Here is a 26,656-nt window from a genome sequence, read left to right as displayed (position 1 = left end):
TGTTTTTTTTTTCTAAGGCACGTTTATAAAAGCTACTTAAATGTCCTAATTGAACTAAGGTCCAACCCCTAGCTTAGTTTAAGCCCTGTCTGTGAAACCAGGCCATAATATACAAATAAATACTTGATGTTTGAGGTTATTAGAAACAAACGATAAACATACAATCACTTGTTACACTTCTTAAAGTGTAAGAGTAAAAATTGCATCTTTACATTCACTTACATTTAAATTTAACTGTTGTTTACCTGTTCTAAAGCATTATGAGAGTTGTAGTTTCTTACCTTAAATTGGGAGCTAACTGTAGGTCTGCGATACTTTGAGCCACACTTGACTGTGTCCTGTCCAGTCCAGGTGTTCACTCGCTCAAAGAGATCGTACACAAAATCCAACCTGAGAGAACAGGAACGTGTGAATAAATGGCCTCATTGAGGACAGTTACACAACTACACACACACACACACACACACACACACACACACACACACACACACACACACACACACACACACACACACACACACACACACACCTGCTCTCCCTGAGTAAGTTGAGAATATCATCTCTGAATGTGTCTCTGTTCTTCTCCAGGATTCCTCTGACATCATACACAACCTGCAGACAAAAAGTAGGACGTTAACTAGAGACATGACACCTGCAATGCTAATGTTGACCAGCATTGATTTTTCCCCCCTCATTCTCCAGTATATACACCATAACACATAACAAGTGAATAGACTACAATTTTCTTTCTTTTTCTTTTCTCTTTCTTTTCTCAAAATAAAACTTGAAATTTCTCTTATTAAAAATTGCAACATTTTTAATATATAAAAATTCTTTGTGTTTCTTTGTATTTTACCGTGATCACCAACTTGGTGGCTGGTAACTGACAGAGCATATTATATCAAAAGTCTATTTAATCAAATATTTAATAAAATGCTATGCTAATATGCTATTAAGTATGCTAATAAATAATACTTCTTAACCCTTTTATAAGATAAATGCTCCCTAAAATTACAATTTATAAATTGAATAAACAACATCTTTACCTGTACCTATTATGAGATATGACCTATTGTGTTTTATACAATTGCATTTGATATATGAACAAAATGCCACTTAAAGGAAATGTGATACTGTAGTTGCTAATTTACTTGCACGGATATGGTAAAAAAAAAATAAAAAAAAATATATATATTTATTTATTTATTTATTTTTCTGTTATTTTTTTTCTGTTATATATATATATTTATTTATTTATTTTTCTGTTATTTTTTGGTAGTTGAAGATGCATACTGTAGAAGTTCAATCCAACTAAAATAAATAAATAATAATAACAATAATAAAAACAGTAGACGGGGTGCTGTACCTCTCCTGCGTAGTGCTTGATTCCAAACTGATGAACTGCAACACGAGGCTTAACATAGAACTGATTCCTCTAATGATATGGAGAGAGAAATAGATTAGTGATTATAGTTATCATATCCAAGTTGATGATTATGCCCACTATTCATATAAGTGGTTGATCAATATGAGTTTGTTTGGTCCCCTCCCTTTGGGTACATTCCTACCTACAGTTCTTGCCCAAGCAAACCTACTGTCCTTAAGAAAAATGAGTGTGTGTGTGTGTGTGTGTGTGAGACGTACAGAATGCTGGCTATGGAGTTTCTCCAGCAATGTGCCATCAGTGCCTTTAGGAAAATGACTCTCCTCGTTCACAAGAGCAAGCAAACCCAATTTCTGCAGAGAAAACACATGCACAGACAGACTCAGATCTAGAACATCAGAATGTAGACAGTGTTTTTAAATGACTATGTTTGTGTTTTTACCTTTTCTATGAGATCAAGGCACTCTCCATTGTCCATCCAGTTGACATCATCCCAGACCAACCCTTCTCTATGAACGCAAACACAAATAAAGTATTAAAACGGCGGAGAATTAGACGCTCACCCTGTGCTTTGGTTGATGGTGTTGGTGATGCGTTGGGTGTGTTTATATTTGTAATGACTTACTTGTTGTACTCAAGCTGTTCTAGGGAGAAAATGTGCTTGTTGAAATACTCCTGTAGCTTCTCATTTGCATAGTTGATGTTGAACTGCTCAAACCGGTTCACCTGAGAGGGAGAATTGAAATAAAAATAAATGGAATAACATTAATGACCAGTGGGTTAAAACCTCTGTCTGAAACTAGTCAGCATGACTCTCACCTCAAAGTTCTCAAACCCGAAGATGTCCAGTATACCAATGGATCTGAAGTCTTCACTGCCATTGATATGGTTGTTCAATTTGCGAATGATCCAAGTGAAGCACTGAGAGTAGAGAGCCATCGCCATAGAGTCCCGTGAGTCCACCGCCTGATACACACACACACACACATGCATATTTGTGATATTATTCTGACTACAGAAGGGTATTTAAGTATTTATTTAAGTCTGAATTAAACATGACTAGTTAAGGTTTAAAACTGAATAATGAAAACAATTCAAAAGACAACAAATTCCACATGTTCCACAAGTTTTTTTTTCTCTTTTAAGCCATTTGTAGCTAAAAAAAAAAAGCATTTTGTGCCAAAGGCTATTTATTTGTTTATTTATTGGATTTCTTTATTTAAAGATGTATATATATATTATTTATTTAACTATTTTTATATTTATTTATTAAAATATACATTATTATATTTCAATATTTAATTGCTTTACAGCTTTTATTGTGGTTTTACTGTCATGTGTTTTAATATGTTGTGATTAATGTATTTTTTACAGAAATACATAATATAAACATTGGCATTGTATTTAAAAGTATTTGGAAATACTGTGTTAAGAGGTCAAGTTGTAATGTTTAATGGGAAGCAAACTTTAAACCTGTGTCCATACAGTAATAAAAGGGTAAATGAGGAAGGTGACATGTTTAATAAAGATTTGCAGTTACATGTGAAGTCCTCTAGAGGGAGTGAGAGTTTCTGGACCTGTTTCTGCTGACTTCAGAAGTATAATCTGATTAAATATACAGTATATTGTGTCTCTATTACACTGCACTCTGTTATATGATGGACTGGAGTTCCAGAGGAATTTTAATTTCATTCTTTTTCTAACACTTAACAGTAATACACTGGCATTTAATTAAAAGCTATATTGTTCCTTAAGATCATAAAAGTAATCCATATTAATTGAGCAGTTTGTCCAAATTTTCTGAAGAGACTTGATCGCTTTTTATATGATGAACAGATTGAATTCAGGCTTTTATTCACATATAAACATTCATCAACTCACACATCAGTTGTGGTGTGTGAAGCTTGGAAGCTCAAGCATGTTCGCTTGATGTGCGAGAACCAATGAGGTTCATTCTTGTGTTATGTAGCACGTTTGAGCTTCCGCAAAAACCAATGAGGTTGGTTCTCGCGCATCAAGAAAGTACCGTTGAGCTTCTGTTTATGTTCGCTGATCAATGTTTTAGATTTCATTTAAAATATCTTCATTTGTGTTTCGAAGATAAATGAAAGTCTTACAGGTTTGGAACAAAATAAGGGTGAGTAATTAATGTCAATTTTTTATTTTTGGGTGAACTTGAAACTCCTTTAAGTTGTAATGTATGATTTTACAATTTCACATTACAATTTAATGTTTGTTTGACTGTGTTTTGTGTAAGCGTGTAAACAAACTTTGTTTGTTTAGTGAGTGTGTGACACCCCTGTTACCTGCTCTACAGTGAGGGGTGTGGTGATCTCCTCTCCTCTGAGGATCATGGATCTGTGGGTCAAAACTTCAGCCAGCTGGGTGCAATCCAACCCCAAAAGATCTGCAGCTTTACTGAGAGCTACACATCCACAGATCGTATGAATATAAATGTAATGCAATTATCATCAGTACAGTAATGTCAAAAAAACAAAAAAACTCATGAATGCCAAATCAAGGCAAAAGAGAAACAGAGCTGAAGAGAGTGGAGAAGTGATTACCTGCTTTAGAGCAGACTTGTGCTCCACCTGCCGTTAAAAACTCGATGTTTCCCATATGCAGGATTCCGGACAGGAGCCTCAACACCTCCTTGATGTTCTCTTCTCCAAATTTCATCGTCCTCAAAGCATTCTAACACAAAACACAGTCAACCAGTATTGAAACACAAGAGAACCATATATTTTACACACTATCTTTTAACATTTTGGGGTCAAAAATTAATACTTAAAAAATAAATTAATACTTTTATTCAGAAAGGATGCATTCGATTAATCAAAAGTGACAGAAAAGATTTATTAAAAAAAAACCCAACTTTTTCTAAAAATAATTCTTAAATAAATTCTGCTCTTTTGAACGTTCTATTCACCAAATAAGCCTGAAAAAATGTATCACAAAAATATTAAGCATGACAAATATTTTCAACATTGATAAGCACCAAATCGGCAAAATCATAGTATCTCATTGGACCAAATCTGTTATAAATTATAGATATTAATTGCAATTGCCATTAATCTGTAAAATCCATAAATATCCAAACAATACACTTTACTTAAAAAAAGTGAAATACAAAAATGTGTGCTTATAAAGTAGTGCAGTATAGGTTGCTGTTATATAGCAGTGCAGATTGTGTGTTTGTGTGTGTGTGTTCATGTGCTGTACAGTAGTCATACAGTGACGTGTTGTCATGTTGTGACTGTCTCACCAGCACTTCCTGAAAAGTCTCAGTGTCATTAATGGCTTTGTCCTTCACACATCCTGACTGACCCAGATAATGAAAGCCCTCCGGAGGGGTGAGGGAAAACGACTCTGTGAGAAAATGAGTGAGAGCGATAAACACAGAACTTAAACAAACTGATACTGTGTCGCAAACAGCACTGATTCATTGTGATAGAATGACCTTCTGACTTCTCAATCTCATTTGACAGTGACGTCAGCAGACGGTGAACCCTGACTTAGGTGACTAAACTAAGAAAACCACGAATAACACAGATTTCCTTCGTCTAAAGTTAAAATAGAGGGGAAATCTTAGGTGACTTGGTTCAGACAGGCAGCAAAAATCTGTTTTGTGTATTCGATTTAAATCTGTTTAGTTGCTTGTAATGTTAAAATGAAAAGTGCAGTCTATCACTTACTGAATTTATTCATTTGCGCTCAGACGTGGCTCTCATCAGTGTACTCAATATCGAATGAGTGAAGGCCACATGAGCCAACCAATGTAGATACAAGTCTGAACAAATGGATATGATTCCATCCATAAATGGCAGTTAACTATAAAAAATTGCATTTCAAAAGCAAATCATATTTATTTTTTAGTGCTAACCAGGGTTATTATAGTTATCTACAACTAAAAATATAAAAAATAAAACCATAAAAAAAGTTACTTTTAAATAAAAGTTAACTGAAATAAAATAAAATATAAAATATATATTTTATTTCAGCTAGTTACCAAGGCAGCATTTCTCATTTTAATTTAGTCTAACTTGATGTACTAAACAAAAACTGAAATAAAAATGAATTAAAACATATTGACATATTTTTTTAAAGTAATAAAAATGATAAAAACACAGAAAGATTTTTAAAAATTCAATGAAAAATATAGGAATAAAAACATTAAAATAAATTAATTAATGAAAATTAATAAATACATATAAACATATTTATAATAAAAATGACAAAAACATTTGTATGTTTTTTACATTTAAATGTAAATTAAATATATAGAAATAAAAACATTCAGAATATTAATATAATCTTGAATAGCATCTCTATGACACTAAAATAACACTGGTGTTAACAAAGTCTATGTTCATTTGTTCCCAGATAAATATGTTTTTCCAGATTAAAGGTCATCTATATCGCCCTTAAAAAAGAAAGTTGAGTTAAAAATAAAGGGTGACGGGTCTCCAGTCTCCAAATCAAGGGTTAGACCTTAAACAGAAATATGTGGACAATGTAGACACTAGACGGCCCAGACTCACCCCTCTGTTCTGCGCTGGTACCGGCCAGCAGAGCGTAGAATATGTGATAATTTCTTTCACCGGGATTTTGACGCACAACTCGATTCTGAAAGAAATGCACACAGAAAATAAGAGTCCAATGAAGACATGATCAGTGACCCACATAAATGACCATGCAAACAAAATCATACATGCAAAAGTTTCATGACTATTAAAAAACTCACCTTTTCTAAAAGGTCTGTGTGTTGAAAATAAAGAGTCAAGGCAAATGCAAAAAGAGACATTATCAGAATATTACCATCTCTGTAAATGAACATATTTTCTTTCAGGGCAGATCTTAATATTACATGTTTTTGTAAACAAAGTATCTTTTAAGTCACCTCAGATCACAAGATTGCTTTGGCTAAAATAGCCTAGAGAAAATGAATCCTGCTGCTGTTGAGCATTGATGGTGCTTTCTGAACTGTCTGTGCTTTGCAGGACGCTTACTTCTGAAATCTGCTCTTCTAGTGCAATGGTGTTGTTAGAAAAGTCAACTGTGAGTGTGTGTGAGTTTCAATTGCTAAACGGGGTCGCACATCACAAACTATCAGACACAAAATAACTAGAGTGGGATTACTGATAGCCAGGAGACTTTAACAAGTGGTACCACAGTACAGGTGGATGAATAAAGCTACAGAGATGAACTAACAGCTGACACATCCAAGCAGAGGATACAGTCTGTGATTCTTCCTCCCTGGATGTTTCCATGCTGGTTGAAATGAAGCTGGATGAATTTTCCAAAGCGACTAGAGTTGTTATTATGAACAGTTTTAGCATTTCCGAACGCCTCCATTATTGGACTACAGAGACGGAGAGATGAAAAATTCAATGAAATGAGTGAGCACACTGCATATCGAGGGTTTTGTATTATTTAATATGCGTATGTACCTGCTCTCCAGAATTGCCTCCTCTACATGTGCTGATGCCGTCTTTGTAGTTGAGAGCGCCACACTTTGCTGACTCATTGCAGACAGAAAGCGCAGAATCATCTTTGTGCTCTCAGTTTTACCTGCTCCACTCTCCCCACTGACACACAAACACACATACAGAAAATGTCAGCGCTGGAAGATGAATATTAGCGGAAAGAGATGTAATGAGCTGATGTGATCAGCAGAGGGCAGTTGCATTATGGGTCTCATTCAAGGAGTCTTTCAAGATTCAAGAAGCTTTACTGGCTCAATAAAAAGAGTTAACACATTGTAAAAACATGAATAAACCTTTTTTTTAAAAGAAATACTTGTATTCAGAAAGGTTGCATTAAATTGATCAAAAGTGACAGTAGTTTTACCTTACAATATATTCTAGTGGTGCATTTTCGTTCAGAAAAATGCAGTCGTGGTGAGCAAAAGAGACTTCTTTCAAAAACATTAAAAAGCTTACCAACCCCAAACATTTGAACAGTGTACATATAGCACTATCCACAAATTAGATTACAACTCTTAAATAAAAGTGTATTTCAACAAACATGCTGTAAAAGAAGGTGCTTAACCTTTTAGAAAATGGTACTTGTCAACCTCAGAGAGCAACCTCAGGTGAAATTTACTGATGTGTGTCATTTTGCATTAACATAAAATGTAATTCACAAAATTAATATACAAGGGCAAAACCTATAGTAGGACAGGACAAAATAACCATTTTAAAGGGGATACAGACATTTAAAGTGTGTAAAACACAAAAGTGTCATTGCAAAAATGATTATTGTACAGATTATTGTCTGTGGAAAGCTTTTGTTTTTATGTCCTACCCATTGCCCTTTTCATAAGGCAAGACTTGTTTGCACTCCCTGTGGTTTCATCCAGCAGGTCTGGGAGTTTGTAGGTATTGGATTTCCATTGCAATTCTTTGTTGTGGTTTGCAAAAATGGCAAAAGAAAGCGTTCTGGAATCGTGTGTAGTTACAGCTTGAGTGTAAGAAGCATACTTCAGTTTCTACCTCGATTTCTGTGCAGTAAGAGCACAGCCTGTCTTCTTATGGTAGCCATATCGGTGTCCGCATGTTTGCTGAGTCTGTACATGCTCAGGACTTTTCATAGTCTAGGCTTAGCCATGTCGGTCAGGTATTCTGCCAATTTGTATCCTCTATGTCGGCTCTCGCTAAAGCTGATGAGAGATCTGCAGTGTTGAGAACAACACAGCAGTCTGCCACCTTTAACCTCTGCATGCTTGTGTAATGAGTGCTGTCCGGTAGCCATGAGTTTGACCTCACACCGTAGTGAGAGGTCAGAGGTGAGGGTTAAGGTCATGGTGGAAAACTTTTAAGGTTAGACTGGCTGAAAAGTCAATTAAAATGAGAACGCAAGCGATAAAACTCATTTCAGAGCGTTCAAAATGAGGCTTGCTGAAACCACTGGTTTGTTAAATGCATGCAGAAACACAGAAACACACCTGATGAGCACACACTGGTTGTTGGAGCGCTTCCACATCGATCGGTAGCACTCGTTTGCAATGGCGTAGATGTGAGGGGGAATTTCTCCCAGGTGATGTCGACTGTATCGTTCTACAGCTGTGGTGTCATACAGCCCTGACAGACTCTGATAAGGGTTTACTGCTGCTAAAATAGAGCCGATATACGTCTGCAAACAGAGAGAATGGAGAGACAGACAGAGGATGAGGAAAGTAGAATCTTAAGTTTGAACCACCATATTTTATAAACACCCTCTGCATGTGTCTGAACATGTGGACATGTGCTTGTGTTTTGGTTTCTACTGACCTACTTTTCTAACCACTGAAGCAAATAAATCGGATTGGTTGTTGAGATGTTTTGATTTGAATACCAAATAAGTGCAAATTGGCACCCAAACGGTCAAATGATCAGGCGAGTTTAGGACTTGTGATACACTCCTGTGTCTCTCTTATCATTGTATCATATGTATTATCATATATATAGTACGTGTATGACTGAAGATGACATTTGAATTTATATGATATAAAACCAGATTTAATATACATGTTGCATGTACTGTAAATCTGTGTATAAAACATGGCAATATAATATTTTCAACTCATTCTAAAGGCGGTTCAAAGGGATAGTTTACCAAAAAATTAACATTCTGTCATCAGTTACTCACTGTCATGTCATTACAAAGCTGAATAAATTTATTCTGTGGAACACTAAAGAACAAATTTTGAAAAATGTCTGTTTTTTGTCCATATAATAAAAATCTGTGCAATCCAATATTGTTTTGTAACCCACTGACTTTCATTATATGGACAAAAACAGTTGAACATTCTTCAGAATATCTTCTTTTGTGTTTTTTGATCTTCATCTGTAGCTGTTTCCTGCTAATTTTGACTCCACTGAAAGCAATGACTGTCAAAATCACATTTCTCCCACAGAATCTACAAAGGATGACACTTTCAATAAGCTTTGCATGTCTTGTTGATGAGGTTTGTTCAGTCAAATCAGCAATATGAATTTACACAGTAGGTTTTATAGTAATATTTTTGAACTGTAATTCAGCGAGAGGTAAATGATAAACAGGTACAGTATAAGTAGGAAGGCTTATGCAGACGTTAAGCTGTCAGTATGTGGTCCTCAGAAGAGGAAAAGCCGTCTTATTGAGACACAGATGTTATCAGTTTGTTCTCAATGTAGGTTTTTTTTTTTTTTAAAGTAGTACATAAAACTGTACAAGAACAATGGTTTTTCCCACCAACAGATTAGTTTAAAATACTGCTGTCTGGGACACCGTGAGTGCGGAAACTGTAGTGTACACTTCAATTTTTTTCTTTTAAATATGTGCTATAGATAAATGGTGCTCATAAATGGCTATTGATTATTCTCACTTTAAAATGCAGAGGAATCTGAAACAGTATTCAATATGTCATGACTTAACAAGCGGATAGCCATAGATTTCCTGAATGAGGCTTTCACATTGGCAGTTTAGTTCGAAACAGATCACGGTTTGCATGGAAAATTAGTAATGTGAAAGCTGTCATGCAAACACTGGAACGCACCCTTGGTACTGAACCCAAGAGTAACTGTAGGAGGTGTTCTGAATTCAGTTGCAATGGTACTGTGGTGCACTTCACGCCAATGTGAATGCAACTCTGACTCGTGTCCGCACAACCTGTGCATGCATTTTAGTCGATGACAACGTCATTAGTTCAACAAAACATAAGAGACGACAGTGGTGATGATTTACTTTGGATACGACCGAGAGTGAGTATGCAGTGTAATCGTGTCAGTAAAAGTGTCAGTCTGCGCGTAGCAGAAAGCCGCCTTCATGCAACACACATATAGTACACCCAAGTGTTCTTCATTCTGCTGTGCACAATAGCACCAAATTATTAAAAACAATATATTGACCCCCGTTTTGTTTTCTATCATGCGCTGTGTGATGATGTAAGATATGCAAATGCACCAAGGTTGGATTGTCTGAAACCAGACCGACTCTACAGAGGGAACAATCGCACTTGGATTCGGGCCGCAGCAAACGTACCCAGTGTGAAACCCCCTTTAGACAATGCTGAATTTGGAAAACCATACTACTCTCACTATTTTATCCATATAAAGATATGGCAGAAATAGTAACAGTGAAATTGTTGTATGCTATATCGAACTCAGCCAAAGTGTGAAATGCTACCCCAGTGAAATCCCCCAGATGCCCCCGAGAGGGTTTAGTCTCCATAAGTGCTACCTCAGAAATGCAATGAAGGTCTACAGCAGCCATGTCCTTCCCATAACCTCCCCTGGGTGTGTCTGCAAATGTGAGTAACAGCACATTGAGGGGTTTAATTGGGAGTGAACAGAATCAATGTGTGCATTGCTGCTTTTGTTGGGCTCAGTCCAATGGTGCTACTAATATCTTTAAAGGGATAGTTCACCCATAATAAAAATTGTTCATTTACTCACCCAGTTGTTCCAAACCTGTATGAATTTCTTTCTTCTGCTAAACACAAAAGAAGATTTCGAAGAATGTCGGAAATCAAACAATTGATGTGCCCCATTGACTTCCATGGTATTTTTTTCCCCATACTATGGCAGTCAATGGGGCATATAAACTGGTTGGTTACCCATATTCTTCAAAATATCTTCTTTTGTGTTCAGCAGAAAAAATAACTTCATATAGATTTGAAACAACTTGAGGGTGATAAAATGATGACAGAATTGTAGTTTCTACGTGCACAGACAGAAGCAAAAATGAGATTGCAGTCTAGAGAGACAGCTGAGAGTGAGTGCTAAGCATAGTGATGCATAATAAACTCAGACACATTACACACACACACACCCTCTCAATGTTAAAACGAGTGTGTAGGGTGAGAGTTGAAACATGATCCGGCCCAACTGAAGCAGAACTATTTCCTGCTACATGCTTGCACTACAAGGAAAGAGAGAGGCTGAAAAAGAAATAGAGAGAGAGCAATAAAATGAAAAGGAGGTAAACCTCACATGCAAAAGACATTTTCTGAATCACCAGCCCTCTTGTGTGTGTGTGTGTGTGTGTGTATGTGTGTGTTTGATGTGGGAAGCTGCTCTAGCATTTTCTGTCCAAATGTAAGCCAAAAAAAGTCCACAGCTGTTTATAATCAGAGTGAGAGCGAGAGAGAAACGTCTTTGTGTTTTAAATGCTGTGGAATCGGATCTCAGCGAGACACACATTCCAGAAGAAGAAATACACACACATGCTCAGCCAGACGCTGTTATTTTCATCATGACTTGTGTTTTTTTTGGCATGGAGAATGTTACAATTTATTTGTACTGAGACTAATAACTTTAACCTTAGTAATAAGTAAACAAACAATCTGTGATTTTATAAATTAATTTTTTATATAATATAGAAGTTAAAGAAAACATTTCGCAGACCACCAAAAACAAACCACACACACCACACACAAATAACACCCTAAATCATTCTGATTGCTCCCATATGTCAGCAATTAGCCAATCGGTTTAGCAGACCTGTGGCGGCTGCCCTAACTAGCCCATTAATTATTTGGGTTTACAAATGAGGATGGGTTGAGATAGTTTTTCGTGTGATTTTATATGCGAACATTTAGGGGCCATTTACACGATGCCGTTTTTCAACAAAAAACGAAAACTATTTATGCATTTTGGTCATTCATTTACTCGACAAAGGCGCTTTGGGGGCCTGAAAATGCAAACTTATGAAAACGGGTTTTAAAAGGCGAATTTGTGAAAGCGGTTTAGTCTTGCACATGCATATTACATTGGTTATTAAAAATAGTAAAATAACTCGACAATGAAGAAAAATGTGTTAGTACTGTCAAATTGATAAATCATATATAATATATATATATATATATATATACTGTATATACACACAAACTTTTATGTTATATGCAATTAATAATAATTTCAGTTTTGAAATTGTTAAGCTGCTATCCTAGTTTTGCCATCAAAACATAAACCGACATGTGACAAAGACATGTGTACATTCATTAAACTGTAAAAATATTGAGGAATGCATTGTTTTATTATAAATGAAATCGTGACACTTGGGTTTTGCTTGAAATTCAACTGATAATTGAACATATTAAAGTCATTTACATTACTTTACATGTTATTGGGTTATTAAGCATAATGGGTGTAAGAAGATATGTCACTAAAGCTATGTTTATATATATACAATTCAGTCATTTTAGTCCTTTTTCTAACCAATAACAAGGTGTGAGAAAAGTAATGTCGAAAGAGGAAGTGTGTATTTTTTCATGATGATTGGGTAACTGTCGTTATTGTGATAACCATCTCATACCTGCAGACCACACCCACACTTATAGCTAACTGGTTAGCTCACACTCAAACTGATCCAATCACACGGCCTCACGTCACAGACAGCAGAGGCAGACTGAGAGATAGGAGTCGTCTCCTGGATTGACTCCTGTCTCATTACGTCATAATACTCTGTACATGAAAATGAAAGTTTAAATTATTATTCTTATTTTATTATTATTTGGTAGCAATGGAAAATCCCAATGACTGTCCACCCCACTTTATTGTCTTCATTATGTTTGACAAATAAAACAACTCACTGACAGGACATATTAACATACAGTGTCTCATATCATTTCACACTGTAAAATCATTATGAAAATGTTTAAACTATGTAACAGTTCAGCATAAAATGAAAATTCTGACATCATTTACTGACATCAGTGTGTTGTATTAATTTTGTTTAAAGGATCTTATCGTGGCCACTATTTTTGGGCTGTCAAGCTCTGCAATGACAAATAAGCTCCATCAAAGCATTATAAAAAAAGTCCCATGTGCTATAAAGTCAAATGATAGCCCTGTGTGAGGAGCAGACTGAAATTTAAGTCGTTTTTCACTGAAAGTCTTGACATCTGCCCTAGCTCTTCTTGGCACATTCATGAGAGAAGCAATCGTGTTCGATTTACGCACAAATCACTCTGTTAGATCAGATGTTTTCAATGAATCCTTAATCCAGTTAAGCAAGATTTCATACTTTTATGGAGCATTTGTGTCCTTTTTAAAGCATGACAGCCTCAGTCCATGATGGAAGCCATTTACTATATTAAAAAGAGCTACAAGGACATTCTTTAATACATTTTATTCATTTCTGTTCCACAGAAGAAAGTAAGTCCAATAGGTTTGGAATGACACAAGGGTGAGTAAATGATGGCAGAATGACAGAATTCTGGGGTGAACTATCCCTATTAATACAACTAACCTGGAAGTCCTCCTAAATGCACACACAGACACATACAATCTCTAATCCTCTATTAAATGGACTTGATGCAGATCTGTAGAAATAAAGACTTCAGAGTGTCGATGTTATTCAGAGTCAGCAGTAGCATGTTAACTCTGTTCCTTAGAGTCAGCCTGGAACTAGACTAACTGCTTTTGGCACAGCCCACATCCCGACAATGTGCGCACACACACATACACACTCACACACCGAACACAGCTGAACCAGGCCAAAAGAAGAACACAGTACACTGTTGTGAGTAAAGGCTCAAAGAGGCAGTATAAAGAAAAGAGTGAAAGGGAGAGGGACGTGTAATTAAGCAAATATATTTTACTTTGACAGACACATTAAAGAGCAGAAAGCAATCCAGCCACCTGCACAACAACCCTGTATCCTTGACAAATATGTCTTTCACCACAGCTGAAACATTCACACACTCGTACACACACAATGCGTGCTTGATGAACAAAAAATGTGATGGTGAAGGTGTGTATGATTTTAGTGTGTTTGCTCACATATATGCTCTTGTGTGTGTAGCGGAGCTGCAGGTTGTGTAGAATGGCCCCGTCGTGCAGGTCCTGTAGGGTTGCCATGTCCTCGACCCCAGTGATACTGCTGCTGTGCATCGGATAAACCCTCTGCCTGCTCACAGCGTTCTGTTTGTAGGTGTACACCTGAACAAAACACATTTGAATGCATATTACTGTATATTTGTTTGCATATTTGTGTAATGACCATGAGAGAAACAAAAAAGAGAGCAATATACAAAGATAAAAAAAAAAAAAAGATTACTATGTTACCGCTCTAAAGTCTGATTGGATAAGCCACAATTAAAGTCACTGTAAAAAGCCAATATATGCACTGCATACATCTGTGATGGCATGTCAACTGAATGCCAAAACGGTATAATTTTCCGTTATCCTGATTTAACTAATTTAATACATGGCTGTACTAGTCGTAAGACTCTCATGTCACTCAGCACTCTCTTTCTTCTCTCATAATAAAAATCCCTTCTGAAAAAAACCCAGAAGGTCAGACCAGCTTGCAGACGAGTTAAGACCAGCAAACCAGCTCAGACCTGGTTTAAGCAGTTATTTTCAGCACTATATTCAACATTTAATGTGCATTTATTTTATTGGTAACTCTTTACAATAAGGTTTCATTAGTTAACATCAGTTAACTACTTTTGTTAACATTAACTAAGAATAAACAATACTTATACAGCATTTATTAATCTTAGTTAATGGTAATTTCCACATTTTCTAATACATTATTAAAATCAAATGTTGTATTTACTAACATTAGTTAATGCACTGTGAACTAACATGAACAAACAACGAACAGCTGGATTTTTATTAACTCATTTTAACATGTATAAACATTAACTAAGATGAATAAATACAGTAACAAATGTATTGCTCATTGTTAGTTCATGTTAGTTAATACATGTTAACAAATGAGGCCTTGTGTAAAGTGTTACCATTTTATTTATTTGGTCATTTATTTTTATTTTTTTCTTCTTCAATATAAAAGTAAAAATAATGACCAGCTGACAGAGCAATATCATAATAAATGTATTACTTATAAATGTGATTATTTTGTATGACACAGACACATGGCTGTTAATGCTTTTTTATTAAAACAATAAGAATAAAAAAAAATGCATAAAACAAACAAAAAAATCACTGTAATGCACAGAATTCACAGAAGGTGTTTATTGCTTTAATAAACTAAAAGGATTCTGAAGGTAACAGACTGGCTGCAGATGATCCTATAGACCAGAAGCAGAAGCCAGAGACATGAGCTTGACTGCACACGCAAGAATATGAGAAACAGACTCAAATAATTAGAGAAACACACAGTAAAATACGGAGCCCTGCAAATGACACACACACAAATGACACACACACACACACACACACACACACACACATATATATATATATATATATATATATATACACAGTTGTGGACAGAATTATTGGCACCCCTGGTAACTATGACCAAAGATGGCTGTAAAAATAAATCTGCATTGTTTATCCTTTCAATCTTTCATTCAACAAATTCGCAAAAAACTTTCATTGAAGTAAAAGAAGTGAAAGTGGGGGATGTACATCTTCTTTTACTTTCATTGAAGTAAAAGAAGTGAATGTGAAAATCACATTACGAAATAAATGTTTTTCTCCAAAACACATTGGCCACAATTATTGGCATCTAGAATTTTTTATGAGTAAAATATCTCTGAAGTATATTCCCATTAATATTTACCTTTTTTTTTTAGCACACCAGTGTGACTAGGAACATGAAATTGTCTAGCTATGACTTCTTGTTTCACAGGAGTTTAAATATGAGGAAACACAAAGGCCAAATTCCCTTTATCATCCATCACAATGAGTAAAACCAAAGAATATAGTTCTGATGTGCAGCAAAAGATTGTTGAGCTTCACAAAATAGAAAGTGGCTGTAAGAAAATAGCTAAAGAATTGAAAATGACCATTTCCACCATCAGGGCAATAATTAAGAAGTTCCAATCAACTTAAGAAGTTCCAATCAACTAAAGATGTTACGAATCTGCCAGTAAGAGGACATGTGTCTATATCGTCCTAATGCACGGCGAGGAGGAAAGTTTGAGTGGCCAAAGACTCTCCAAGGATCACAGATGGAGAATTGCAGAGATAAGTTGAGTATTCTTGGGGTGAGAAAGCCTTAAAACCAAAAATCAAACATCACTACATGTTGTTTGGGAGGGTTTCAAGAAAAATCCTCCCCGATCATCCAAAAACAAACTCCAGCAAATTCAGTTGTCAGACACGACTGGATCTTCAAAAAGGACCTGGTTCTATGGTCAGATGAAACTAAAAAAAGAGCTTTTTGGCAGCAAACCCACCAGATGGATTTGGTGCAAACAGGGATAAAAAGTACTCCATGCCCACGGTTAAATATACCGCTGGATCTTTAATGTTGTGGGCCTATTTTTTTTATGGAGGTCCTGGACGTCTTGTTCAGATACATGGTATCATGGATTGTAGCAAATACCAACAGATAAAAAATCAAAACCTGACAGCCTCTGCTAGAAATCTTATAATTCCCCCTCACCACTTTCAATTATTTTACTTCAATGAAAGGCTAGATTTTTGCAATTTTTTTGACAGAAAGATCAAAAGAATAAACAATGCAGATTTATTTTGTATTCCACCTTTGATCATATTGACCAATTATTTTATTTTATATTATTTTAATTTTAATTCTGACCACATCTGTGTGTGTGTGTGTGCGCGATATATATATATATATATATATTGTGGCCATGAATTAAGAATTCGTTTTAGTAAATTATGCACACGAACGATATACTAATTTGTTCCCTCGATTTAGTACATTTAGTAAAAAATAAATCATTATAAATTATTATATTGTGCACACGATTTTGAAAAAAGAGGGAACAAATTATTATATCGTGCACACTATTTACTTAAAACGAGGGAATGAATTAGTAAAACGTGCTGACGTATTAATAATTGGAATCATTGGAACGATTTGTTCATTCGAGGTCACGATACACATATTTTTTCCTGCATGTCATGTGAGGGGCTCCGTAATAAAACAAACACAGGTACTGCTCGGTTGACATGCCGGATTAACTGAGTTTGTGTACCTGACAAACTCTATGGCAACATGGTCTCTTCTAAACAGGCGGGTGCACAGACAAGTGTGTGTTTGTGTAAAATGAGAGCACACCACCTGTTCAGCAGTGCCTTGTTGATCTGAGGTGCACAGAGCAGATGTTATGCCACCGTTCCTGTGTAATGCATATACACCCACCCCCACTTACCTGTCCATAGTCGGTGTTAAAGACCACCACTCCACCAGAGCACGAGTCCACAGTACTGGGGACATAATGATCCTCCACGCAGAGCCACACACGACAACCCTGACAAGCACACAAACACTGGTAAGCAACATCCTGACAATAGCAAAAACACAAACAACTGTTCTAAACCATCTGTTGGATGTAATTCTGGATCTCGAAATGAAATTGTAAATGGTAAAGGACATGTTTAAGAAAATCCTGTGGGAAAGAAAGATCATCGAACAACTGCAAAAACAATAAAATACAAACAACTGTTTGTAAAATCAAGTGCTGAAATTAAAAAACCACTAAACAATAGTTTGTTATTTGTTATGTATCTTTAAATTAAGTTAAAAATGATTTAAAGGACCTGTTTGAGAACAGTCTGCAATACATTGCAGAAGTTGCAAATAAGTATGTATCTCAATTGTTTCTACACAGTCACAGCAGTGACATACATTGTAGAGAACAAATAGAGATTGTCTAGATTTTAATAACAGATCTCATCTCAACAATATCTCAAACTGTTCTCATAATTGCTAAGGTACCAAAGTTTGCAATCAAATATCAGAGATTTCTATATGTTCTCATCAAATTTTCCAAGATAAAATCATCTGAGCTATGCTAAAGTATCTACATGAATTTTGTAACTCTAAACTCTTACTCTGTCAACTCAACAATTTTCTCATTTTTACAACTGTCTATTTTTGTTTTATCCAAATGATGACAAAGTTGATACTCAAATGAAACTTTGAACTTTATTAAGTGTCCTAAAACTGAAAGATGACTGAGTCTGAGCAATTTAATTTTCCTCTGGAAGGCTCTCCTCATCAGGACTGTTTGTACATTAGGTCAAAAAGGTATAATTACCAATTACCAACTGTAACTCAGAGTAAATTTCTCTCTCTCTCTCTCTCTCTCTCTCTCTCTCTCTCTCTCTCTCTCTCTCTCTCTCTCTCTCTCTCTCTCTCTCTCTCTCTCTCTCTCTCTCTCTCTCTCTCTCTCTCTCACACACACACACACACACACACACACTCTCTATTAGTGCACATGCTGATGGAAGAAACACATGGTGATCTGAACAGGCATGACTGGCTGTGAGGCCCCAGTGAAGCAGACACAGTTGAACTTTAACCCCATTCCCCACTTAAATGCAGGCACACATACATACTATCGGCACTGCATCAAACACTGCAGCATTGTTTTCGGTCCAGTGCCACTCTGCATTGTGGGTATTGCAGTTGTATACACGGTGCGCACATGTACTAAATGCAGAATTTACAACTCAAATTTACAACTCAGTTTTTCACATGGAAAACATCAGACTGAATCTATAAATCAAATTAAACATGAACAAAACAAAGTGATTATGTTTGACCACAGTACAAATAGCAAGTTTAAAATTCACTGTGGAATGAGAAAACTCACTGAAAGTCTTAAGAATCTGAAAAATTACTCTTAAGAAAATTAAGATTATTAACTATTAAAAGTTCCCCATTGTCATCCTGTCATCCACTGTCTAAACCTCTTATTCATGCAGTGGCATATAAACTCAACAGTACTTTATAACTTAGAAGAGCGGAAACACACACACACACACAGAACTGCTGAATGATCAGACTGAACTGCAACAGAACAGCTGTACTGGATACACACAGTTGAACACTTTCTCCTATCCCAGCATAATATGCAGAAACAACTATAAGTTGCCAAGCCATTCTTAGACTGATTTGCATGGAAAGTGTGTCAAAACACTGTTTGTTCGAGCAACATTGACTTAACTACTGGCATGAGTTTTGGACAGGACCATCCTTTTCTTTTTAGCTTTTCTTTTTTTTATGGCCTTCAATTTGCATAGGCTATATTTGACATAAAGCATTGGGCAAGATGTGAAATTATTTCCGTACAACATTGGAAATAAAATTAGGCTTTTTGTCCAATTACCTGATTACACAAATTGACACAAAAAGTTATTTGCAGCCTAAGAGTAAAGATTATTCTATTAATTAAAAATACTAAAAGGCCACAGTAACCACAAAAAACTTTGGTTTGGTAAGAAAGACAAAAGTCTGTAGAGGAAATGGACAATTTAAGTAATTTTCTCTCTGATTGCTGTCACATGCACATCTTCATGGTTTCTAACAGCCTATGCACACTTGTAGTACTGTTAACCTGCCACTGGTTTGCTAAGGTTAGTAGCTGTAAAAAGCAAAGACAAACTGAAAAAGAAGAAGAAGAAAAAATTGAGCAAGAAACAATGGGAGACTTTACGTATGGGACCATGATTTTACACATTGTTTTAATTAAATATTAAAATACATTAAGAAATATATAATATAAGAATCAAATCACACTTTTAAAGATGACTGATCCTTCCCGGTATGCAGTATAAGGACTGGATGCCGTTGCAATACGGATTAGCTTGCATGTTTTGAGTAGCAACAGTCAGTGTTTACCGTTGAAAAGGAATCAACTCTGTATTGGATTTGCTATAGTTTCAAATGACTTTAAAAGCTCAAAACTCATAGTCAGCCCCATCAAGTTAGTGCATCTCTATCCCACACAAACAGGAAGCTGTTTTCCTCTCTAAACGAAGTTTATCTCAGGAATTCCAGGCCTCTAATCCAATTCACCATCTCTGCAGTAAACCCGGACGCAGTGACATAGTTTCCCAACATTTGACTCAAGCACTAAACAGTGAACTCGAAAGAAAACACATTTCTCCACAAGATAGGTTAATGTGTGTAGTTCATCTCTAGAGCCATGTTAAGAAATTAATGTTAAGAAACTTTTGAGTTGTTGTATTATGTTTTTTAGTATGTGTGGATTTACTTAAAGGACAAAAATGCCCATAGAAGATTGCCAAATCTTACAAAATCTCACTTTGGGGACATCCAGGAATGTGTCTATGGTGGTTAAGACATTGAACTTGTGTGTGTGTGTCTGGTTTCCTTGACAGAAGCATATTTTGAGTTAAGCAGCTTTGACCATGCCTTGTGTTTATCTGCAAACATTAGAAGATTAGAACTGCTCAACCAGTTTATGACTGCAGCACAGACGTTCACACATTACAGTTTATAAAGACTCCAATCACATTCATAATTGTCTCTCTCAAGTCAAAAACATTCTGTGTGCTTAAAGGGATACTCCACTTTTTTTGGATATAGGCTCATTTTACAACTCCCCCAGAGTTAAACTGTTGCGTTTTACCGTTTTTTAATCCATTCAGCCGATCTCCGGTTCTGGCGGTGCCACTTTTAGCATAGCTTAGCATACATCATTGAAGTGGTAAATGGTAAATGGACTGCATTTATATAGCGCTTTCACAGACCCAATGGCCACCAAAGCGCTTTACATTGCCTCACATTCACCCATTCACACACCGACGGCGGTGTCAGCCATACAAGGCGCCATCCAGCTCGTCGGGAGCAACCGGGGGGTAAGGTGTCTTGCTCATGGACACATCGACACTTGGTCAGGTGGAACCGGGGATTGAACCACCAACCTTTCGGTTGGCAGACAACCTACATTGTAACCTACATCCCGTAAGTGGACAAGACCATTAGCATTTCTCAAAAAAAATCAAGAAACTTTACTGCCGTACCATGAGTGCAGCAGGCGTAATGATATGACGCAGCGCCTGAAAATAGTTCCGTTGTGTTGGCGGAAGGTAGCCTATTTTTAGGCGCTGCGTCATATCATTACGCCTGCTGCACTCATGGTACGGCAGTGAAGTTTCTTGATTATTACGCAGGAATGAGAGTTCCTAGCCATATCAGCCTAGAAAATGGCAACTTTACATTTTCCGTCGGTCTTAGTGCACGATGTAACTACAGAAGAGTCAAGTTTTAAATAGGAAAAATATCGAAACTCTTTGGTCATTTTTTTTTTGAGAAATGCTAATGGTCTTGTCCACTTCAATGATGTATGCTAAGCTATGCTAAAAGTGGTACCGCCAGAACCGGAGATCGGCTGAATGGATTCAAAAACGGTAAAACTCAACAGTTTAACTCTGGGGGAGTTGTAAAATGAGCCTATTTCCAAAAAGAGTGGAGTATCCCTTTAAACATTTCCAACTTACCTTTTTAAATAACACAAAACCCTTTTATGAGTATGTTTACAAGCACTTAAAAGCTTAATTTCAGCCAAAAAAAATTTCATGTAAATGCTTAGTCCAATTGGAAACTGGCCAATCCAGTTGGACAAACAGATCTAAAAATAAATGTGTATTAAATCCTTAAAATATTTCTATACTAATTGTGTTATTTGACACAATGTAAAAAAAACCTGTAGTTTACTAATATAAAAGAACAGAGCAAGAGTGAGAGAAAAATAAAGATATGTACATTCAAAAGTTTGGGGTCATTAAATTTTTTTTAACAGTTTTTGAAAGAATTCTCTTATGCTCACTAAGTCCACATTTATTTGATCAAAACTACAGTAAAAACAGTAATACTGTGAAATATTATTACAGTTTAAAATAACTAATTTTAATAATGTTATTTATTCACATGTCAAAACTTAATTTTCAGCATCATTATTCCAGTTTTTAGTGTCACATGATCCTTCATTCTAAATCTAATATGCTGATTTGTTGCACAATAATCATTTCTTATTTCTTCCTGTATACAACAATTGTGCTGCTTAATAATTTTGTGGAAACCATGGTATATTTTTTTTCAGGATGAATATAAAGTCCTTACGGTTACTTTTGATCAATTTAATGCATCCTTGCTTTATGCATTTAAAAAAAACAACAACAACAAAAAACGTACTGATCCCAAACTTTTGAATGGTAGTGTATCTGCCAGGTTTTCTGGCCAATATTCACTTCCTGTACTAAAATAGACGGCTCAAATGAATCACAGATTTAAACAGGTAGCAAGAATCCAACTAAAACATCAAACACACACACACACAACTTATGCACAAAGGCATCCAAATCAAACATCAACGACTTTCTAATTTTGTTTCATGTTCAGATGAAAGAAAAACTTCACTTTGAAGTTAAAAAGTGCACTGTGTGCATGCATGTCTGAGTGTGTCCTTGTATTGTGTATCTAAACTCTTAAAATAATATCAGAGTTTTGGAGGGCGGTCAGGCTGGGCGGAGTAAAGGATGAAACGGACCAGAGTTACTCTGTAATCTCAATGCTGCTTACCGAGCATGTTTAGAGCAGCTTACCACACACACACACACACACACACACACACACACTTCTCCATAGCTCTCTCTCTCTGTCCCCCTTTCTTTCTCTCATTTGGCTGCAGGAAGTGAGGGATCAGATATCGTTTGGGTCAACAGGAAGGCAGGCCAGTGATGAAGGGCATTCCTGCATACTTCGAACCCAAAGATCCAAAACTTTAGCTCTCTCATGTGCAGGGTGACCCGGGCTTGGTGTTCAGAGTCAGACTGGTCTCCTCGACATATAACTTATTTCACCAGTCCAACCCCCTCAAACACACTCACATATACACTGCATGGCTGCCTGACCTACTTTTCCAAAGCATGCTCATTTTCTCTCTCTCTCCTACAGTGAAAAATGTGTGTTTATACTTCACGACAAGAGTGAACGAGGGAAAGAGAGCTGTATAAACTACGCAGAACAAAGACAAAGACCATCTTCGTGCATGTATGCTTGTGCACGTAGACGTACTTTGCACCTGGAAGTTTAGAAGCCTCAGAGATTGCAATCGCGATGAATCATAAAGGGAAGTTCACTTGTTTTCTTCCGCTTTAGTTAGTTATTATAACGATTTCGCCATTCAGGAACAAACAGACTAATTAGGCTTTGCATGTTAATTGACATGACTCAAGATTAAATGAATAGTTCACCCTAAAAAGAACATTCTGTCATCATTTACTCATCCTCATTCCTGAGTGACTTGTATGACTTTATTTCTTCTATGGACTACAAAAAAAGGGAGATTCGGAGAATGACCTGGTCAATGATTTCCATGCAATTACAATAAATAGAGAACTGAAGCTTTCAAGATTCAAAATATATGAAAAAGCACCAATTCAATGGAAAGTAAGTCCATTCAACTTGTCAGAAGACTTATATAATGCACGTATAAATGTAATGCACACCTTCTCGACATCTGGCCTAGCTTTCCTTGAGTTCATGAAAGTATCAGTGGCTATTTGACTCAAAAGAATCACTCTTGAGTCAGATCATTTCATAGAATCAGCTGATCTGGTTCAAAAAATGATCTGAATGATTTGTTCACATATCGGAGTGAAATTATCTAGTTAAACTCATTGACTCAATAGAGTCACAAAGGTTCACTACTAGAGAAGATTATTAATAAATAACAACGTGATTTTTTTTGTCTATTTCTTACCAAAAGCTCTCATATGCCTTTAGAATACTTGGCATATCACACATGAGTCATATAGCGTACTTTTATGGCACTTTTGCTTTCTTTCTGATACTTGAAAGCACCAGTCCCCATTCAGGACATCATTCAAAATGTGTCCTTTTTAGATTCAATAAAAAATGAAAGTCATACAGGTTTGAAACAACAGGAGGGTAATTTTAATTTTTGCGTGAACTGTCTGTTTAACAGAAATACGGAACACGTATTTCTCTTTGTCAGTGTAGGTGCTAAAGGGTTTTCCTCTTCTGAGTTCCTTGTTAAAAGCAGCTTTGAATCACTATACTGTGTAATCATTAAGCTACTCACAAGATTTAACGTGTGTATGTGTGTGTGTGTGTGTGAGATAGACAAGGATTACTTGACACCAAGCAGATGAGGAAACCAGAAGTGGGTACATGGCCAAGTGTGTGGAGGGTTTACTTACTTGCAGGACAAAATCTAACATTTATTTAAATTGTTATAGATATTAACATAACTTATCTTTAAGTTATTTAAATGTTTCAAAACCTCCATTTGGGGATGTCAGTGAACATTAATAAATATATGATATTTAATAATATATTATATTTTTTATTCTAAAAATGCACATCAATATTCTTTAAAAAACTATGGTACTTAAACAAGGTAAATAATATGTGTACAGTCAGTGTCTCATGGCTGTTGTACGCCAGGTGCTAAATAAGCTCCACCCCTTTGTGTTTCACTACTTTAAATAACTAAGACCTTTGTGTTTGTCTGCTTAATTGCTAATGACAATTTATCAGGGAAAAAAGATGACAGAGAGTTTTAACCTTAAAGAGAATTCAATGTTAATTCTATGACATTCTCATAATTATATGAGATGTCACAATTGCACCCAAAGCATCTCTGATCCTATGAGACTTTTGTTTTAGGTTTCAAAAAAAGAAAAACCTGGAGTGTTTGTTTTCCCAGAATGGCACTCCTCTGCACTAAAACACAACTGTCAAACAGTACCTGCGACTCTGATTGGCCAATTCACAAGAAAATAAAGAGGTTTACCTTTGAATAAGCTCCGCCTATAGGGACTGCAGGGAGGCAATAACCTCAGCGACACTGCTGTGCAAATACGGCCATACACAAACACACCTAAAACAAAACAGACATGCAGGCCTGCGACCATAACTGCATGTTTGCATGTGCATCCATGCTAATGAAAATGGCTAAAGGGCAGATTTGTGTGTGAAATCTCTCTCTGTGAGGTTAGACATGTTTGTGTGAGACAGGAATCATACTCTCTGAGGTCAGTCATGTAAGAGCCGTGTGTGAGACAGGCATTCACGAGCTCAGCTCTTCCCCACATTCCGCACGCATGTTTCGGCTGAATCTGTTTCCGCACACACAGAGCTGTCTCTTTTTAAAGACTGCTTCTTTTGTCCAGAAACCGATTCGCAGGCTAGATATGCAGCAGCCGGTGGACATTTGACACTATTGTGTAAAGCTGGTGCAGTTAGAGCTCCCTGCTTTTTGTGCTTCCCTCTTGGACCATCTGAAACCCTAATATAAAGTCTATTGCTGCGTCCGAAATCGAATTCTACCCTATACTATAGTGTGAAAAACAGTACGCCAACTGAGTAGTATATCTGAATCCATAGTACTCGAAATACACTAGGCGAAAAGTACCCAGATGACCTACTACTTCCGCCAAGATTCTGAAGTGTGCATTAGATTGACACTTCACTATCCCATGAGGCCACAGGAGAGGATTTGTTAATAGCAGTAAAGCAAGGCAACTGATGATGGTAGGTCACGTGACAGTGACAACATGGCGGATTTTGTGCGTCTGAATTTTATTTATACTACTACAACACACATTTATACTATATAGAACATACTTTGGTTACACTTTATTTTAGGGTGACATAGTTACAATGTACTTACTCAAATAAGTACTGAGTAATATTATACATGTACTTACTATAGAGTTAAGGTTAGGGTTGGGATTTAGTGTTAGTTACTTGTAGTTATGCATAATTTACTGTTATTACTATAGTAAGTACATGTAGTAACTAGTTTGTTTCAAACCAAATGTACCTACTCTGCAGTATGTGGATTTGGACGCAGCCTGGTACAGGTGAGCTGGTACAGGTGAGAAGTTTTATTGAGATTATTTATTTAATTAGTGCCACGCCTTCACATGTGAAAAGCACAATCTGTAGGACTAATGATCCACCTCAAGCCAATATTAGAAGCCTTCACTTGTGACTCATGTGGCAGCGGCACAAGGGAGCGGCTCGTGCTACTGATCATCATCTCGCACTCATTTCACAGTCAGGTTATGAGGGATGAATAATACTATTGTCTCATTTCCATCAACACCAGTCCTAACAAGTATTCCCCCAAATTATCTTTTGATAACACTGTTATGGATTCATTTCATTTCCATATAACATATATTTCTATTAAAATATTGATGTATTAAAATATTATATAACAAAAATAACATCTAAAATATCTAAAAACATTTACTGGCTGTAAAATAAAAGTATTATTTGCAAAAAATACAACAATTTGGGTCATTCATGGGATTTGGTGCCTTTTGTGTCCCCAGTAAAGATCATGATCTTACTGCCTTAAAATGTTGAACATTATCAATTTTAAACCTGTCTTAGTCATTAAAAACACCATATGAACTCTAAGCATATTGAAGTTGATTAAAAAATAATTTGAAACATTTTACAGCGTTTAGAACCACCACATAACCATTTTTCCTATGTTCCCAGGCCTGTGTAACAAAGCTTACTATACATGAAATTTCAATTAATATATATATATATATTTTTTTTTACATT

At 36.1% G+C, this 26,656-nt stretch overlaps 1 protein-coding gene across 1 annotated transcript in view; it reads right to left on the bottom strand.

Annotated features, from left to right (window-relative positions):
* Window positions 1-26,656, bottom strand: part of myo10 (myosin X) — a 45,383-nt gene that overhangs the window by 16,967 nt on the left and 1,760 nt on the right. The window contains exons 2-18 of the mRNA XM_056234532.1: window positions 17,448-17,546; window positions 14,131-14,289; window positions 8,331-8,518; window positions 6,835-6,972; window positions 6,622-6,746; window positions 6,129-6,142; window positions 5,926-6,010; window positions 4,650-4,753; window positions 3,949-4,078; window positions 3,691-3,809; window positions 2,204-2,350; window positions 2,010-2,110; window positions 1,827-1,893; window positions 1,645-1,737; window positions 1,367-1,435; window positions 530-612; window positions 282-390 (exon numbers count right to left, since the gene is read on the bottom strand). Of these exons, the coding sequence (XP_056090507.1) occupies window positions 282-390; window positions 530-612; window positions 1,367-1,435; window positions 1,645-1,737; window positions 1,827-1,893; window positions 2,010-2,110; window positions 2,204-2,350; window positions 3,691-3,809; window positions 3,949-4,078; window positions 4,650-4,753; window positions 5,926-6,010; window positions 6,129-6,142; window positions 6,622-6,746; window positions 6,835-6,972; window positions 8,331-8,518; window positions 14,131-14,289; window positions 17,448-17,546 (1,830 nt within the window). The remainder of the gene's footprint in view (window positions 1-281; window positions 391-529; window positions 613-1,366; window positions 1,436-1,644; window positions 1,738-1,826; window positions 1,894-2,009; window positions 2,111-2,203; window positions 2,351-3,690; window positions 3,810-3,948; window positions 4,079-4,649; window positions 4,754-5,925; window positions 6,011-6,128; window positions 6,143-6,621; window positions 6,747-6,834; window positions 6,973-8,330; window positions 8,519-14,130; window positions 14,290-17,447; window positions 17,547-26,656) is intronic.

The sequence above is a fragment of the Rhinichthys klamathensis genome, unplaced genomic scaffold, assembly GCF_029890125.1.
Source record: "Rhinichthys klamathensis goyatoka isolate OS25496 unplaced genomic scaffold, OSU_Roscu_1.1 h1tg000398l_1, whole genome shotgun sequence".
Lineage (NCBI taxonomy): Eukaryota > Metazoa > Chordata > Actinopteri > Cypriniformes > Leuciscidae > Rhinichthys > Rhinichthys klamathensis.
Note: the sequence above shows the minus strand (reverse complement) of the source record. Positions and strands in the feature narration are given on the sequence as shown.